The 15,947-nt window shown below is 49.5% G+C and overlaps 1 protein-coding gene across 1 annotated transcript in view; it reads right to left on the bottom strand.

Moving 5' to 3' along the window:
• The window catches only part of NECAB2 (N-terminal EF-hand calcium binding protein 2), an 85,593-nt gene extending 71,241 nt beyond the window's left edge, over positions 1-14,352 (bottom strand). Inside the window, exons 1-2 of the mRNA XM_063334256.1 lie at positions 14,121-14,352; positions 5,268-5,292 (exon numbers count right to left, since the gene is read on the bottom strand). Coding sequence (XP_063190326.1) covers positions 5,268-5,292; positions 14,121-14,318 — 223 coding nt within the window. The 5' untranslated portion in view covers positions 14,319-14,352. The remainder of the gene's footprint in view (positions 1-5,267; positions 5,293-14,120) is intronic.
• Between the last annotated feature and the right edge of the window lie 1,595 nt (positions 14,353-15,947).

Consider the following 15,947-nt stretch of genomic DNA (forward strand, 5'->3'; position numbering starts at 1 on the left):
CCAATTAAACGATTAAGTATTGTTTACTGGGACCGTGAGGATTACAAGACAGTAGGTGGATTTATTAGCAGAGAAAGGAAAAACACTCCTACACAGAAGAGAAAGATTATTTTGAATGACTAACAGCCATGCCCCTGCAAAGCATCACTAGAGCTAGCTGAATTATTCACTGCCAGAAGGTTCCACCCCAGCCCTTTGCCTTTTTTCAGGCCATTTGCCAGTTTTTTCCAGATGTCTCCAATGTGTTCCCCATTTCAAGGTGGGCTCTCCAAAGTGTTTGCTGAGTTTATCACACAGATCGTTGTTAAGTCCAGATGCTTGGTATTATTGATGGAGGCAAGGCTGGGGACTTAGCTCACATTAGGGACAGAATCTCACTTCTCTGGGGCAGGAGACCAAGACATTTTTTAATGAGGAAGAGCTGCCTCATTAGCAGTCTCTTAGTACCTGCAGGCACTGAATCAAGTCACCTTGAAACAAGTACCTGAACATGGCAGGAACAATAATGTGTTTTAGCATCTTGCACCAAGAACATCTGATTTTACATGAATTAACAATTCACGCCGAGGAGGAAAGGGGAGGAGGGAGAAGCTCTTGAATTCACACGCTCAGGCTCCATAGTTACCACGTCTGAACCAGCCACATTGCTTTAACACAACACGTGCCATTTTTACCAGGATGAGGAAAAAATAAAATAAAATAAAATCAAGATGCTGAAAACATTTAGAAATTTATGACCTCTATGACCATAGGAAGCTGCACACTAAATGCCACAATTCCTTAGGCTTACAATCCTCCCTTTGCCCTGTAGTTTGAGTGACCCTTTAATTATCTGATCTCTGGATGGCAAAAATTAAATGGGATGTTCTAGTTAAACTAGATGGCAGGAGCTGAAGTTTTGTTCAGATTTCCCCCTCACCTGTTTCCGTAGGGCTCCTACACGGGTCCACGAGAGCAGCTTTAGCATCGCCGAGGAAAGCAAGAGTCACCAGTTCTGGGCAAAGCTGCCAACGCTCCCTGCGCTGGGAGCTCCCTCCCCAGTGTGCCACCAGCACGCAGCGCCGGATAACGATCCGTCTCAGCTGGTTAACTAAAAGGAGCAAAGTCCCTGCCAGATCAGAACCTCTGCAGGTGTGGAGACAGCAGAAGCCTGTTAACAGGGTGAAATATTTTGGGTAACCTGTGAGCTTGTGTTTTCAGCAGCCTGTCCGGGGCTCTGGGCCCTTTCCTGGGATTCTGACAAACATCTAGAAGTGTAAGATTTTCATTTTTCAGTGGAGGGCTGTGCCTGGCAGACGGGCCACCTGCGGTGAGACAGGCAAGCGGCAGGCTGATGCTTCCATTGTTCCTTGGAGCTGTACCAGGTAAAGCCATGAAAAGACTGAATTTCAACAAATCAATAAATTAAAGGCCAGAACGTCAAAGAGAAAATTGTGAAAAAGAGAGCCCTAGGGATATTAAATGCAAAGATATTACCCTCTGGCTCTGAAAACCTCTGAGCCGCCGTTTGTGGGGAGGCTGTGCCAAGGGAAATATTCCTGCACGTCTCCTGCAGCGACTGCTGCGAGGGGCGGCCGTGGGAAGCCCTAACCCCAAAGGGCTGCAGGGGAACACACTGAGCTAATTACAATGAGTGGCAAACCCTGTTATCAAGAGTTAAGCAAATAGGAATGGCTGGGGAAGCTGGCCACCATGACTGACAGGTGTTCTCTTAAGGAGGAAAAAAAAAAAACAAAAATCAGCATCTGGAAAAATGCAGGGAAAGGCACTGCAGGACATACACTCCTTCAAGGAGACAGCCCCAAGATTATGGAAACAACCCTCCTCCGTGGGGCCGGAAAGCAGCTGCGCCGAGATTGACATATGCTCGGCCACCTCGCCTTGTAGGAGACAACGTGGGACGGAGCTGCCACTTCGGTCCAGACTGCTTTGTGACAGCCTGTCATCCAGGTCATCAAAAGGAAAAGGCAGCGTCCCGTTTGCCTGGCAGCGTCAGTCCCACAGAGAGCACCACCAGAGTTTTGTTGTCCAGGCATTGTAACTGTAGGTCACCTGCACTGCAAGCAATGAGAGTGGAAGCAGAGATGAACTCTTTCTTCAGAGAACATCTGGCCTCCATTGACAGAGCCAGCTGTGCCCCCCCCCTGCAGTGCCCAGCCAGGGTTAGGAAGAGGCAGGACAAATTTCAGAAGAGCAATTGGAGGTAGAAGCCTGGCCAGGGCTCGGGGGCACCTTTTGTGCCTGCGCTCAGAGCCTTTGGTTTCCTCTCCCCCTGCAAGCCCAGCGCTCAGACCTGCCGCTCCCCGGCAGTGACAGCTCTCACCCTGACCCGCTCAAACTCCTGCCCCACACCATCTTTGGCAACGATCCACCAATTTAACCAGGCATCAGGGTAGGGCTTGTCCTGCTGGTGCCTGTTCACACCACCCCAAGCTGGTTATGGGTCCTGACACATCAGCCCATCACCGTTACACCCAATGCGGTAGCAGCTACCCAGTGGCAGACGCGTCACTGGCAGTCCACACTCATTTCAGCATTTTTGTGACCTAGACAAGAGCATCTCCAGTTCTTCTGATGCATGCAAGCATCCCTGTTTGAGTTTTAATTGGGATATTACTGGTTAACATGGAACAAAGATGTTCAGACAAACAGCACCCAGGGGAATACCTGCAAAGGAGTGGACACCTTTTCATGTCCTCACAGCATGGCCAACAAAAGAGACTACTCATCCAGGAGCGGTGCTCCCCACGGGCATTACTTCACAGGGTACCTGGTCCCCAGAAGGGTACATCTGCTGGGCAGGACAGCAGCTCCATGGAGAGGTGTTTGGGTGCCCAGCGTGACTGATGGAGACCCCGAGGTCAGCTCTGGGGTATTAATCTCTGCCGCTTTGCTCACATCCGTACCTACTCCGGTCGAATGAGCAGGACAAGAAAATGCTTTTAAGCACCACGCTGTACCTGAGCCGCTCGTTGTCTTCCTGTGCACATGCAGGGGAGTTATCCTGCCTGTTATCCACGTGGATCACTTCCTCAAGCCTTACAAAGGGAGACGACATCCAGGGAGAAGCCGGGCATATTTTTCCCCAGGGTAAGGGGCAGAGGTAAAAACAACAGGTTTGCTCTTGCTATTGGAAGCACCTTGTTTGGCTTTTGCCCATTGTTCATGCTAAAACACTGAAGGAGTGTTTGCCCGTCAGTTAGTAACAGCATATAACGTTGCAAAAACAGGAGCTTTGGATGGGTTTCAACAACAGCAAGGGAACTGGTCAGCAAAAGTCACCAGTTTTCCAAAGGTACATCCTTCTTCTCAGAGACCCACCACAAGGCCGGACCCAGCAGGTCCAAAGGCTCATCGTTTCCCCATGTTGTCACCCACGTCACAAAACACAGACTCACAAGCTTGTCACTGGCACCTACCAAACACACCAAAAGAACTGTCCCTGTGGTGAGAGCTGCACTAAAATTTAACCCCCACAACCTTGTGATGTGGTAACCCCACCAAAATGGCAGCTTCGCCCTCTTGGCTGGGTTGAAAGACGTGTCTGTCTGCCCGCGGCAGGCAGCAGCTCCTTCCATCGTGCCGCAGTGAGCGAGGAACAGCAAAGCTTCAAGAGCAACTTCTGAGTTGCTCTACTCGCCCACCCTAGAAAGGCCTTAATAATGGCACAACAGCCAAGACAAGATTTTGTACTTTGAGTTCCAATTCTTCAGCCCCATGGCAGCTGTTATGAATTTAATTGAGACTGAAACAAAAGCGCAGCATCATTCGGCAGAGTTTGAAAAGCAGTCACTGGAAGTAACTACATCAAGACCAGCACATCCTTTCAAGCTTCGTTCAGCCGAGTAACATTTGTTGTGGAAAAGAAAAACCCCTGCTTTTGGTTTCAGCTGCCCTACACGGAGGCTGTAATGGGAAGTGGAAGGAGGCTCCAGCAGGAGGGAGGCTAAACGCAGGCTCAGCAAGGAACAGTTTCACAGGTCGAGGTCTGGAGTTGTATTTTCAACTTCAGACTGAGATGGGAATAACCAAGCAGAGGTTTTAACCCGGTATCTGCATCTCACCAGAAGTCTGACGGGGAGCGAGCGGCAGGTAAACCTTCATGACCACCTGGCGACCCCGGCACTCGGCGCCACGGGGCAGGCACCAGCCAGCAGAGAGCAAGCAGGCAGCCTCTCTCAGCGCCTACATCGCATACTTCGTCCGGCAAAACCTCCGGGTCTCCAATTATGCAACAATTAAGTGCTCGGGATGCTGTGAAGTATGACAGCCTGGGTGTTAAGAGCACAAATTCATTTTTTCCCCAGAAATCAGCATTTGGAGTGCTCTCTCCCCACACCAGCCCCCCCTCCCCAGCACTCCCATTTCAATGGCTTATTACTGTCGGTTGTTATAACCAAACGTCCGTGTTAATTGGTCATTTACTGCTTATGTGCCAGCCAGCTCACAGCGTCCTTCACTGGGGGCAGTGATCAGACCCACAGGCTCTTGCAGAAATCAGGCACCTCCCTTTTAAATCTGGCCGGGACGAACCAGACTCTCCCCTGTGCTCCTCTGCACAAGCCTCCCACCTGTCCCTCCGCACACACACTCTGGTTTGACGCATATTTAATTTTCTCGTACAACAGGGAAAGAACGGAGACTAGGTCTTGGGATTTTAGCTAGGGGCTAAAATCAGATTGCTTGTCAGAGATCCTGGGACTGGACCCTGCTGCTGCTTTTCCCCATAACTACGTTATCTCACAGCGCAACAGCTCTCTCCTTTCAGGATCCCAAGTCATCTAAAGACGACTCCTCCCTGTTATTCCCCAAACTGGGACAAGATTAGGCTTCAGCAAAGTTGGTCAGCTTTCTAAAGGCACAGGCTGAACACACACACCAGTACACCCTCAACATGTGTGTCCACATCCTTTGGGAACCAGACTAATATTCACAGATCGGATCGGTTTTGCAAAGCTATTCCAAGATTACCAAGAGGTGGATCCTTACTTACTACTTAACTGTGATTTTTTTATTATTTTTTTTTGTGAAATTGCCCCAAACCTGGCAGATGTTGCCATGCCAACTTGCACACTAGTATCACGTCCGCTCTAAGAATATATCTCAGCCAAAGAAACAACAATACTTTTTCCGAGGCTTAAAACATTACCAGCATCAGGCCCAGTAAACTGAAGGACATTTAAACCGTTAGATGTTACTATGACAAAACATGGTAATACTGACAAAAGTTCAATTAAGAAATGTGAAAGATGAATGCACAGACTTACCATTTTTGTCAGCTCTTCTGAAAATCTAGAATTGAAAGAGAAAGAGAGAAACATTTTTACTATGTTGTTCAACTTGAAAGGGTGAAGACCTTAGAAGCAGGACCATGTTCTACCCCACATAATGGACAACGACCTCCAGGAAGAGTACCCACCAGTTTGGCTTTGGACTAACCAGTAGAAAAGGAGCTAACTAGCCTATCTTTATAAGGCAAAACAGCAGTTCCAGCATTTCCCATCTCCCTCACAGAGGAAAACCAGAAACATAGATCCAACACAAGGAAAAAAAAAAAAAAAAAAAAGCCTACAACAGCTATGCAGCAAGCCCAGCCAATTTCTCTAGCATTGATAATATCTCTTAAACCAAGTTTCACAGTTCTGCACTTCTGAAACAAATTATTTACTATTTTTTTTTTCTTTTAAAAAGCAAATTTCCTGCGTAGGAAGGAGATTATATTTAGACTTAAAACTACAGTGTGGAGGAACAGCCCACAGAGAGGAATCAGATAGCCCTTTCAGAAGAAAAAAAAAAAAATAAAAAAAATTGGGATAACGTGTAGTACAGTAGAATTTGCCAGGGAGAAAGACAGAAGCAACTGCTATTTTTCTGACTAGTCACGTCTTAGGAATAGCCCCCTGATAGAATGCAATTAATAGCAAAAGATTTGTGCAAGGGCTGAAATGTTATCGGTTCCTGCCAAAAACGGCTGCTAGCACAGGTTTGGCCATAAATTACCAAAAAATTAACATGCTCATAAGCTGGGCAGAAAAGGAAGAACATTCTTGTCGTCTCTTCAGACCTGACCCTATTAATTTGAGCAAGAGCGGAGATTTGGCTGTACAAAGAAATTTCCCTGTGGAGGGAATAAAAGCACCAGCAGGACAGATCAGAGTCAGCCGTAAAATGGAATCTCTTATTTTCTGGGTCATAAAATCATTAAAAAAAAAATCAGAAGAGAAACCGCTGCACAAAACAAGAAAGCCAAGAGACAAACTGAATTGCAGAATGTGCTATTTAAGTGAATATGGCTTAATCAAGCAGCATTAATCATTCTTTTGCCCAAGGTTCTTCGGAGGCTGCATAGGGCAAAGTCAAAGCTGGACATTCTGGCATAGTTCAGCAGAGGCAAACACCCCCTGCTTAAGCCCAACCCAAATGGTGGAGTCACCAAGCCCCAGCTTCAAGAGGGGGTCAGAAAATCCCTACCAGAATTTCGGTTTGCGACCACTCCAAAACTGCTTACTTCTTGGGCTGACCTCTTCCAACCTTTTTTTTGTTTTGTTTTTAGGGCAATTAGAAGGTTTTGGGGAAAATCCTACACCTGGCTCCATACTTACGGACTTCACTGGGGTTAAATATAGATTTTGAAGGATGAACCAGTCACGGCTTGTCTACAGGAAGTAAGAACGAAGCCACGCAGGACAAGCAGGACCTCAGCCAGCCCCCTGGCTTTGGCACACATCACCCATCTGCCCACAACATGCCCTGCCAACAGTATGAAGTATTCCTCTTCTCCCAGCTTGGACACCCCAGCTCCTCACTCCCCCTGAGCACCTCCGGATGAGGCACTTTTCTTTCTAGATGCTGATTTTTTCTGGGGTTTTTTTGTTGTTGTTGTTTCATCACCACATCCCTCCATTACCGTTCCCGCTGCTTTGAAACAAAGACATCACATCACGTCTAACGCAGAAGCGGTGATGTCTATTTTAAGGTCCTGTGGGACATCACCACCCCACTAAGCACAACTGGCAGAGGGAGAACGCGAAGGCAAAAACAATAGGGAAAACGTAGCTTAAAGTGGGAGAAAGGCTCAATCTGCAGCATTTTGCACTGTGGAACCACCAGCCTCGCAAGGAACTCTCATAGCAAAAGCGGGGGGAATTAAGAAATGGAAGAAATGTTGAGATATGTAAGAATTGATGCGCAGCTTCACTAAGTGAACTTCTTAGGGCTTTAAACCCCCCAGGTACTCCTAGAAAGCATGACTATTTGTAAATGAACCGGTTTGATGGAAGACCACATCAGCTCCGTTACCTACCAAGGATTATTCTACAGGACCAAGCTGTTTAGTTTTTATTGCTAATGAGCAAGATTTATTCTTCCAACTTAATTGGACCACCTAAAAATTTGCACGCATACAAAAAATTTAAAACAGGACACCCCAGCGGGAAAGTCATTTCAGATAAAGTCATCTGTCAACACAGGGAGGCAGTACATCAAGGTATGAACACTGGAACGAGCATCGGGAGGCTGATAAAAACACAACATACTCTGTGATAACTCAGTAATGCTGCCAAAATCACGGCTTTTGTGAAGACCCAACTCCAGCTCAGCAAACAACAGTGCCCTCCCACACACAACCTGAAGATGCCCTCCTTTCACCTCTTGAATTAGCTGTTCCGCTGCAGGAGGGATGCGGCAAGGGAAAGGTAAGGTAAGGGGAAGAATTAAAGGAAGGGAAGATTTTACTCCTTTTGGAAGGGGAAAGGCGTAGGACCTGGTGATGGAAGGGAAACTGCAGCCCCTCACACTGGAGAGGGGCAAACCCCTGAGGGCAGCTCGGTGCCAGGCTCCCAGGGAGCTCGGGGAAAGGGAACCACCGAGCAGCTCCGGGAAGAAGGGAATATACACAAGGAGGATGCCACGCCACCTCCAACACAGAGGCTGCAAAGCTGGCCCGCCCCGCGGCCGCTCTCTGCGGTGACTCCGTGGGTGCGATTCTGGCTCGGCAGCAGAAGTCGCTGAGACTCAGTGAAGGCAGAGCTGAGAGAGGGTGGAGGCCATGAAATATTGATGGAGGAAGGCCCTGTCCTACCACGCGCTGGGTGGCGATTGGCTTCCTGCCTCGCCGCCCCGGCCCGGGACCGTCCCCAGTGGCCTGAACGGGGATGCTCTTTCCGCTCCGTCACCCCCAGCTCTCCAACCACCAGGGCAACGCGCCACCTTCAGAGGATAAACGAGAAATTATCCGGTCCAAAAAGTACTGCAGCAACCATCTCCCCCACTGGCTAACGCTTTTATTACGGGAGTCTCCTGAAGCCCCAGGTGGAGCTGCACGCTGAGCCCACGGGATGCCCACAGTATGGACCAGATTAACCCATTTTATAGGATTTACACAGGCAATGCACGCGGTTTGCTGCCTGCAGCATACTCATTCCATTTACCAGGTGTTTAGATGAATATAAAATCCATTGTATTTAGAATCCCCGGTGAAGATTTATAATAGCTTTTTAAAAAAAATGTACATTTTTGCTGTACTCCGAAATGGCTACTACAGATATTTGGCTGGCAGAAGTAAGCAATTCAAAACGCTAGCATTTTGATAATAATAAACTTGAAAAAAAAAAAGAATTGGTGATTTCAAGTTTCGAATTTAAACATTCAGTTCTGCCTGCTCAAAGCTCCTGGATGAGAACGTGCCACGCTGGAGGCAGCTTCAAAGAGGTTTTCTCAGCAATTTTATTGAATTCACACAAGCACTCCCCTAACAAGACTAAGAATTATTACATAGTTTGTAGAGTTTATTATCCCTTCAGCAGGTTAATATGATGTTGATTTCAAATAGAGTGCAACCGAGCTAGAATTTCGTTTTCCATCATAATCTCGGCGCAGAATTGAGGACAAACACAACCTAAGTCTCCTGGGTGAGGAAAGCCTATGGATGAGAAAGCATCCAGATACACAGAGGTACATAAAACCCCAGCTGATCTGATCGCTATGTTCCTACATTCCTGTTCTTCCTGGTTTTTTTTTTCCCTGGGTTTTTTTCCTTCTCCCCCCCGCCCCTTCCTCCCCAAGAGGAGAGCAGTTTACACCATGTCCTAGCTCCTCCTTTCACCCTTACCTTCTCCTTAGACTTTCCCCTGTTGTCCTAAATAAAAGTTTCACGCGATAGGCAAGAGTGCATTCCATGTTACCACCTTCACAGCCCTAGAAGCTACTTTTCCACCAGCATCAGCCCTTGGTACAGCTCCCTTTCAAGCACCTGCTTACACTGGAAACAGCATCATTGACAAAAGAGCTGTAAAACTCTGACAGTTTTTTAGAGGCACCTTACCAGAGTCTTTGAGAAAACGTAACTCACAAAAAAAAAAAAAAAAAAAAAAAAAGACTCAAAGACAAACTCAGGCCTAAAAATCAAAAGTGTAATAGGTTAAACATAGGAGCAAAGGGGCTGCCTAGAACTGAAAAATCCAAGTTGACTCCAAATGAGGAAAATAGACAGGGAGGTATATCCTGGTCGTTAAATACAAGAGTATAGGAGGACATGCTAAAACGATCTTGAGAAGCAACAAGTAAATGGTATGAAAACTATTACAAGCCTTTTTAAATGTATCAGAAGCAGGAAGCCCGTCAGAGTTGGACAGGTACACAAGGTGCAGAATAGATGCTCAGAGATCTACGTTTGGAAATGCACCCTTGGCACAAACCAAATTCTCTGTATCTTCTATCCAAACACTTCACTCAGTCTCATGGGGATGAAGTACAAATCAGATTTGGCTACGTAAGAGAGGGTGCAAGAGCAGCCATAAGCAGGAGAGCTGGATTTGAAATGATCTTTCTGACCCTGTCGAAGAAGGAAAGAGGCAGACAAGGATCAAAATTAGTTTTCAGCAAAAGACAGAGCAGATTAAACAAAAAGCTTCATCTGGCCTGAAATGAATGGCACTGCTTTCTTCACGGACATTTAAAATAAAGCCAAAAAGCAATTCACCCACTCGCTATGGGCAAAGCCAGAAAGGCGGCAGAGATGTCACCATCCTTTGGAGCGCACGGTCCTGCCACGGGGATGCTCACCCATACCCAAGGCTGACCCTCGAGTAAGGGCAGTCAGTAAGTCGGCACTGAAGTACTCCCAGACAGAGCGATACCTGTCTAGACATTTCCACGCCATGGGAGCCATCCACAGCAGCTCCCTATTGCATGTGGACTCATCCACACTCAGCAAATACGGTCTAGTACAGGCTTATCCCACACACACGCTATATTCTCCCTTCCATAAGTCTTGTGACATTTGCAGATTTGTTCTGGACTGGAAATGCCACCACCGCCACACGTGGACTCGAGCAGCACCTGTGAGAGTTTCAGCTTCCTTAGGACAAAGGGGTTTTGTCCTCGGGGATGCAGGGAGAAGCTCAGAGCCTTTGGAGGGCATCTTCAAGCAGCCCAGAGGGCAGATAGAGAACGCAGGATTACCATGAGCTGTGGACAGGCGCTAGTTGTCTACAGCAAATTGCATGCGCTGCCAACCCTGAGCCCTTGGCTCTTGCAGGTGGAGACGGTGCAATCCAGAGCCACGGAGCAAACAACAGCAGCAACACCCGAGGGCGAGTGCAGGACAGGTGCAGGCCCTTTGCTCAGCCCCAGCCCCTTACGCTGATTTGACTGACGCTGTCAGAGCTGACCATTAAATGCAAAATGATGCTTTCCGGGTTGCTGGAGTGACACATCACTTCCATTTGATCTACTACCACCACTGAAGAGCATCTATCACTTCCTAGTTTTACTTGCTGCCTGTTTTAGGCAACGCTTAGGACTCACGTATCTTCTTCATTAGTTTGTACAAAGGGCTTAGTTAATCTGCAGTTTTAGCCATTTTTTACACTTGGAAATCGATGATTTTGAGATGAACTAGTAAACATTATTCAACCTTTTTAACTGTTTACCTAAAAAGACACAAGCAAAATAAAAGAAAAATACTGAGAACAGCCTCCAAATGGCAGTAGTCAGGTTGATGGCAGAAGGCATCCAACCCCTTTGTTGTATTTTGTTCTTCCCCAGCCTTCAGTTTTGCCCCACAATGCCACAATTTTGTTTCTTTGGTGGAAAGGGCGTAGGGAACTTTGTACTGACCCACCAGCCACCCTCACGGTCTGGAGGAGCCCAAACAAGCATGTTGGGGATGGCTGAGTCAAAAGAAAGCCGGAACAGAAGAGGAAGAAAAAGTGACTAAGGTACCATTAGCGTCAGCGTCATCTTATCTAATTCATAGCCAAAACCAAGCTTAATCCTCCTTCCCCAGCCCCCGATCAACTGCCTACATAGCACACCAGACGCATGCAAACGCGTTAGTTAAATATAAAAATCTTACAGGTCTTTTACTTCATCCCCACCCACCAAGGAGCCAGGCTGGGACTCGCTGCTTCCCCAGCACATCCACATAACACAAGAACGTGAAGGAGTTAAGCAGAAAATACGTTCCTATCCTTGAGGATTCAGGGTGATCCTTGTTACTTTCCTGCTAATGTGTGAAAATTAACCTAAATGCGCGTTCCCGTGTTTCAGCTCGTTGTATGAAAGGGAGGGTCTGGCGGTGCGCTTGGAGAGCCTCTTACAGCGGAGCCACGGCTTCAATTGACGTTTCTATTGGAACCACAGAAAAAGGAGAGGAGCAAGTTCTAAGGGAGGAGGGGAGGAAAAAAAAAAAACCAAACAAACCCTCAAACCTTATATTTCCAGCATCCATTTCTACTTTCAGCAAGTGAGAAAGGGCTCCCAGACCCATTGTGAAAGGGGAAAAAGGATCAGGAGCTGCACACCCAGCTCTATTGTATTTCCTACCGGTTAAGCCATTCTGAAAGTCCGTGGCTCATTTTCTCAGCTCAAACCTCAAAGTGGGGGGAAAAAAACGTCCATTATACGATGGTAAAGTTGAACAGATAAGATACCATTTTCGTGGAAAAACAGTCCTAACTCAAGAACCTCTTGCATAAATTTAACATTGCTTCCCAATTGCATTTATGCTCTTGAAGCCCAGATTCCAGATTCTTGTAAAATTTTGGTAATTTCAGGGCAGGTTAAAAAAAAAAAAAAAAAAAAAAAAGGAGAGAAAGGAAAGAGAAGCAATCTAACTTAAAAGACGTAAGGGTATTAGTTTCATTTGTCATTTCAGTTTCCCCATGAAGCAGCACTTCCTACAGCTGGCAGTTGCCCACCGGCCGGCCCGTTTCATCCATCCCGCTCTGCTCTCCGAGCTGCTTTCAACAGACACAGCTGGAGCGGCTGGTTCAGGGAACCGAAATGCCTATCAGCCCAGGGTGCTCAGAGATGTAATGAGTTTTGGACTCACCAGCCCATGCCAATGCCTACCAGGGACAAGGTAGAAGATTCAGCAATTACTTAGAAAATGCAAGGGCTCACCTGGAAGAGCTACAACTGCCTAACTCTGAGGAGGCTGGAGGAGAGCATGAGTTATCCTTTACTACAGCCAATGCCTCAGTAGCTTATTTTTGCATTCACTAAGTTGTTGGGGTTTTTTTAAAGCTAGGAGATAGCAAAGCTGAGGATCTATGTGTTTAATTACTAGATACTGCAAGAAGACTGTGTAATTACAGCATTTGCACTCCGGCTGATTCCACCCGGTTCTCCCAATTCATTTAAGTGCAAATAGCCTCGTTAGCTCCCTAATCAGGAAGTCTATAAATACCACAGCCGAGGCACTAAGCACACCCCTGCCTGCCCCCCCACACCTGGGTAAGGGACCCCCAGGTCCCAGGCACTTGCAGACATCCAGGACCACGCTGCCTGGCTCCCGCTCCACCGTCCCTCTCACCTGCAGCCCTTCAGGGACGGGGGTCCAGGACCTGGGGCAGATGCAGGACCTGGGAGCACCCCTGTGCACAGCTAAGCTGGGGGCAACGCACAGTGCAAGACTGGGGGGGTCTGCAGCACCTGGAGCCCTGCATCCCCATCTGGTCAAGCTAATATCACAATTAAGGAGCCAGGGTGCATCCCCATCCACCTGCTCCAGGGGCTGCAGAAACTGGGAAAGGGATACAGGACTTGGGGTGCACCCCTATGCCCAGCCAGTCCAGAGGGTGCAGAAACAGGGTGCATCCCCACACCCAGCAAGCCCAGGGGTGCAGGATCCTGGCAAGCAGATAAAGGATACAGGCTGCATCTCCATGCCCAGCGGGTCAAAATTAAAACATGCAGGATCCAGGCTGGATTTTCACGCAGAGCCACTTTGGGGGTGCAGGACCCAGAGCGCACCCCCATGACAAGCCATCCTGGGAGGTGCAGGACCAAGGTGCATCTTACTCCCAATTGTCCCAGAGTGTGGAGGGCAAAGGGATGCAGGACCTGAACTGCACCCCTAGTACCCAGCCAGTCCGGGAGGTGCAAGAGCTGGACAAGTGGATGCAGGACCCAGGTTTCACCCCAATCCCCAGCCTTCACCCCAATCCCCAGCCAGCCCAGGGGCGCAGGACCTGGAAAAGAGGTTGCCAGATCTGGGCTGCACAGCTTCACCCAGCCAGTCCGGGAGATGCAGGACCTGGGCTGTACCCCGTCCCCAACCGGCCGGGGGTGCAGGACTCGAGGAATAACCCTGATGCCAAGCCGACCGGGGGGTGCAGGATCCGGCAACAAGGGTGAGGAGCCGCTGTGCACTCCTGTGCCCATGCAGCCTCTGCGGGTGCGGGATCTGGGCAAGAGGGTACAGGAACCGGGGTGCAGCCTCTTGCCCAGCTGGTCCGGGAGATGCTGGACCCGGGCGTAGTCCCTCGGATGCGGAACTCGGGAAATAACGCCGATCCCAAGCTGGCTGGATGGGTGCAGGACCCGGGACACGGGCAAAAGGCTGCGGGACCCGGGCTTCCCCCTTATGCCCACTCGGTCCGTGGCTGCGGGACCCGTGCAAGGGGACAGGACGCACCCCCGTGCCCACCCAGTCGAGGGTGGCAGGACCCGGGATATAACCCGTCCCCAACCGGTCCATGAGGGTGCAGGACCCGAGGAATACCCCCGATCCCGAGCGGGTGCCGGATGCGGGCAGGGGGAGCGGCCGGAGCCGGCATGCGGGTGCGGGATGAGGACCGCGGGGTGCATCCCCGGCGGCCGGGGGGACCACTCACATCGAGGATGACGGAGGTGCCCTTCCTCTGCGCGGCGGCGGCGCCCGGGTTGAGCAGCTCCCGCTCGGCGACCGCCTTGTCGCCCATCCTGGCCACCACCCAGCGCAGCAGCCCGTCCAGCCCGCGGAGCGCCGGCGGAGGCTTGCGCAGCAGCCTCTGCACGCCCGCCCGGCAGTAGCGCGCTGCCTGCTCGCACATCGCTCAGCCCGGCCTCATGCCGGAGCTGGGGACTCCCCCCTCCTCCTCCTCCTCCTCCTCCTCCTCCTCCCACCGCCACACGGCGGGCAGCGGGCAGGGGCGGGCCCGCGGGGGGACCCGGGGGGATTTTTGGGGTGGGGGTAGGTCGCCCCGGAGTAGCCCCGCTGGGTGCTGCCTGCGTGCTCCCACCCCTATACAGCCCCCCCCACCCCGCTCCAACACGAACCATCCTTTTAGGCATTTTCTGTCTAAAATGAGTATTCCTATGGCATGTCCTCTCCCCGCTGCAGCCTCCCTAACCCCACAACAGATTTTAGCAGTTCTTTGCAAGGACAGCAGGGAACAAATTTCTTGCTAGGAAAATAAAACTTGCCCCTGACCCCCTACCCCAACTCCAAAAAGCCCCTATACGACGAATAGCCAGCGATTCCAGCTGGGGTACTGCAGCATGCATGGCTACAGAGATAATCACAGCATTCAGACGGACAAACATTTCCAATCCTGGAATTCTGTATTACGGGGATATTCCTTTGGGATACTCCTGTGCTCACCTACACAGATCAAGATCTAGACTTGCAGTAGAGGCAGTAAGTCTTCTGGCCAAAATGACACTAAATCTTGCCCTCCACACTTGAGGAGATGGTCCCAGTTCGAGTTCTGACCCAGAAAGGCACCAAAGGCAGAGAGCTCCAACCCAGACCCTCTCGGGGGGGGGGTCAGGTCCCTGGATTTGAACACCTCCGACACATGAGCCAGCAAGCCCAGCACCCCCGTGCAAGAATTACATGCTTCCCACACTCAGCCCGATGCTTGATCTTCAAATGAGGATCAGCACGATCACTCCAAAAGGCCTGACCAGCTACTGCTTCAAGAGAAAAAAAAAAACAACAAAACACAGCAATAAATTATTTCTTTAAACAGAGCTTATATACTGCAGTGCACCAGAGCCCAGACACCCCAGCAAAGTCTCGCTGGGGGTAGTATATAGCCTCTTCTTCTAACCACCCATCTTTATTCAGGTAAATTAAGGTGAAACTTCTGCGTTCGAGGCGACAGGAAGGGGAACGTGCACTTTCCTCTTAGCTGCTGCTCAGAGAAAATCAAGCGGGAGCCCAGTTCTCTTTGCTGGAGTACATGGATAATGGCTGGAAGCTCTCGAAAGGATCATAAATAGGTGGGGCATGGAGAAGTGTGACAGTGGGCCAGGATACCCGCGGGCTGAGCCCCTCTTTCAGCCAGCTCTCGCCTTTCAGGGTTCCCTTCTTCTCCAGCAATGTAAAATTAATGGGGGAAAACAGAGGAACTTCAGGAGGCTTATGTTGGCTCATGGGAGCTGTGTGGAGCGCTTTAATAGCTCTGCGTTCGTTTACAGGGATGCTCAGAGCAGGCGGGCGCGCAAGCCAGCCATCGCTCAATCCCCACTTACATCTCACAGCAAAGACAATTTAGGCAAGACACATCTTATAATCCTTGCCACGGGCTTAGGAGGGCTGGATCCCTATACACCTACCGCTGGTACCATTCAGCCCATACCCCTCATGGCCTGAATTATGGTGCTTTTTTCGTACTTTTACAATCCTCAGATTATTCATAGGCTTCTTTCTCTTTTAGACATCCCTCCGCTAAATG

The sequence above is a fragment of the Chroicocephalus ridibundus genome, chromosome 4 (genome assembly GCF_963924245.1).
Source record: "Chroicocephalus ridibundus chromosome 4, bChrRid1.1, whole genome shotgun sequence".
NCBI lineage: Eukaryota > Metazoa > Chordata > Aves > Charadriiformes > Laridae > Chroicocephalus > Chroicocephalus ridibundus.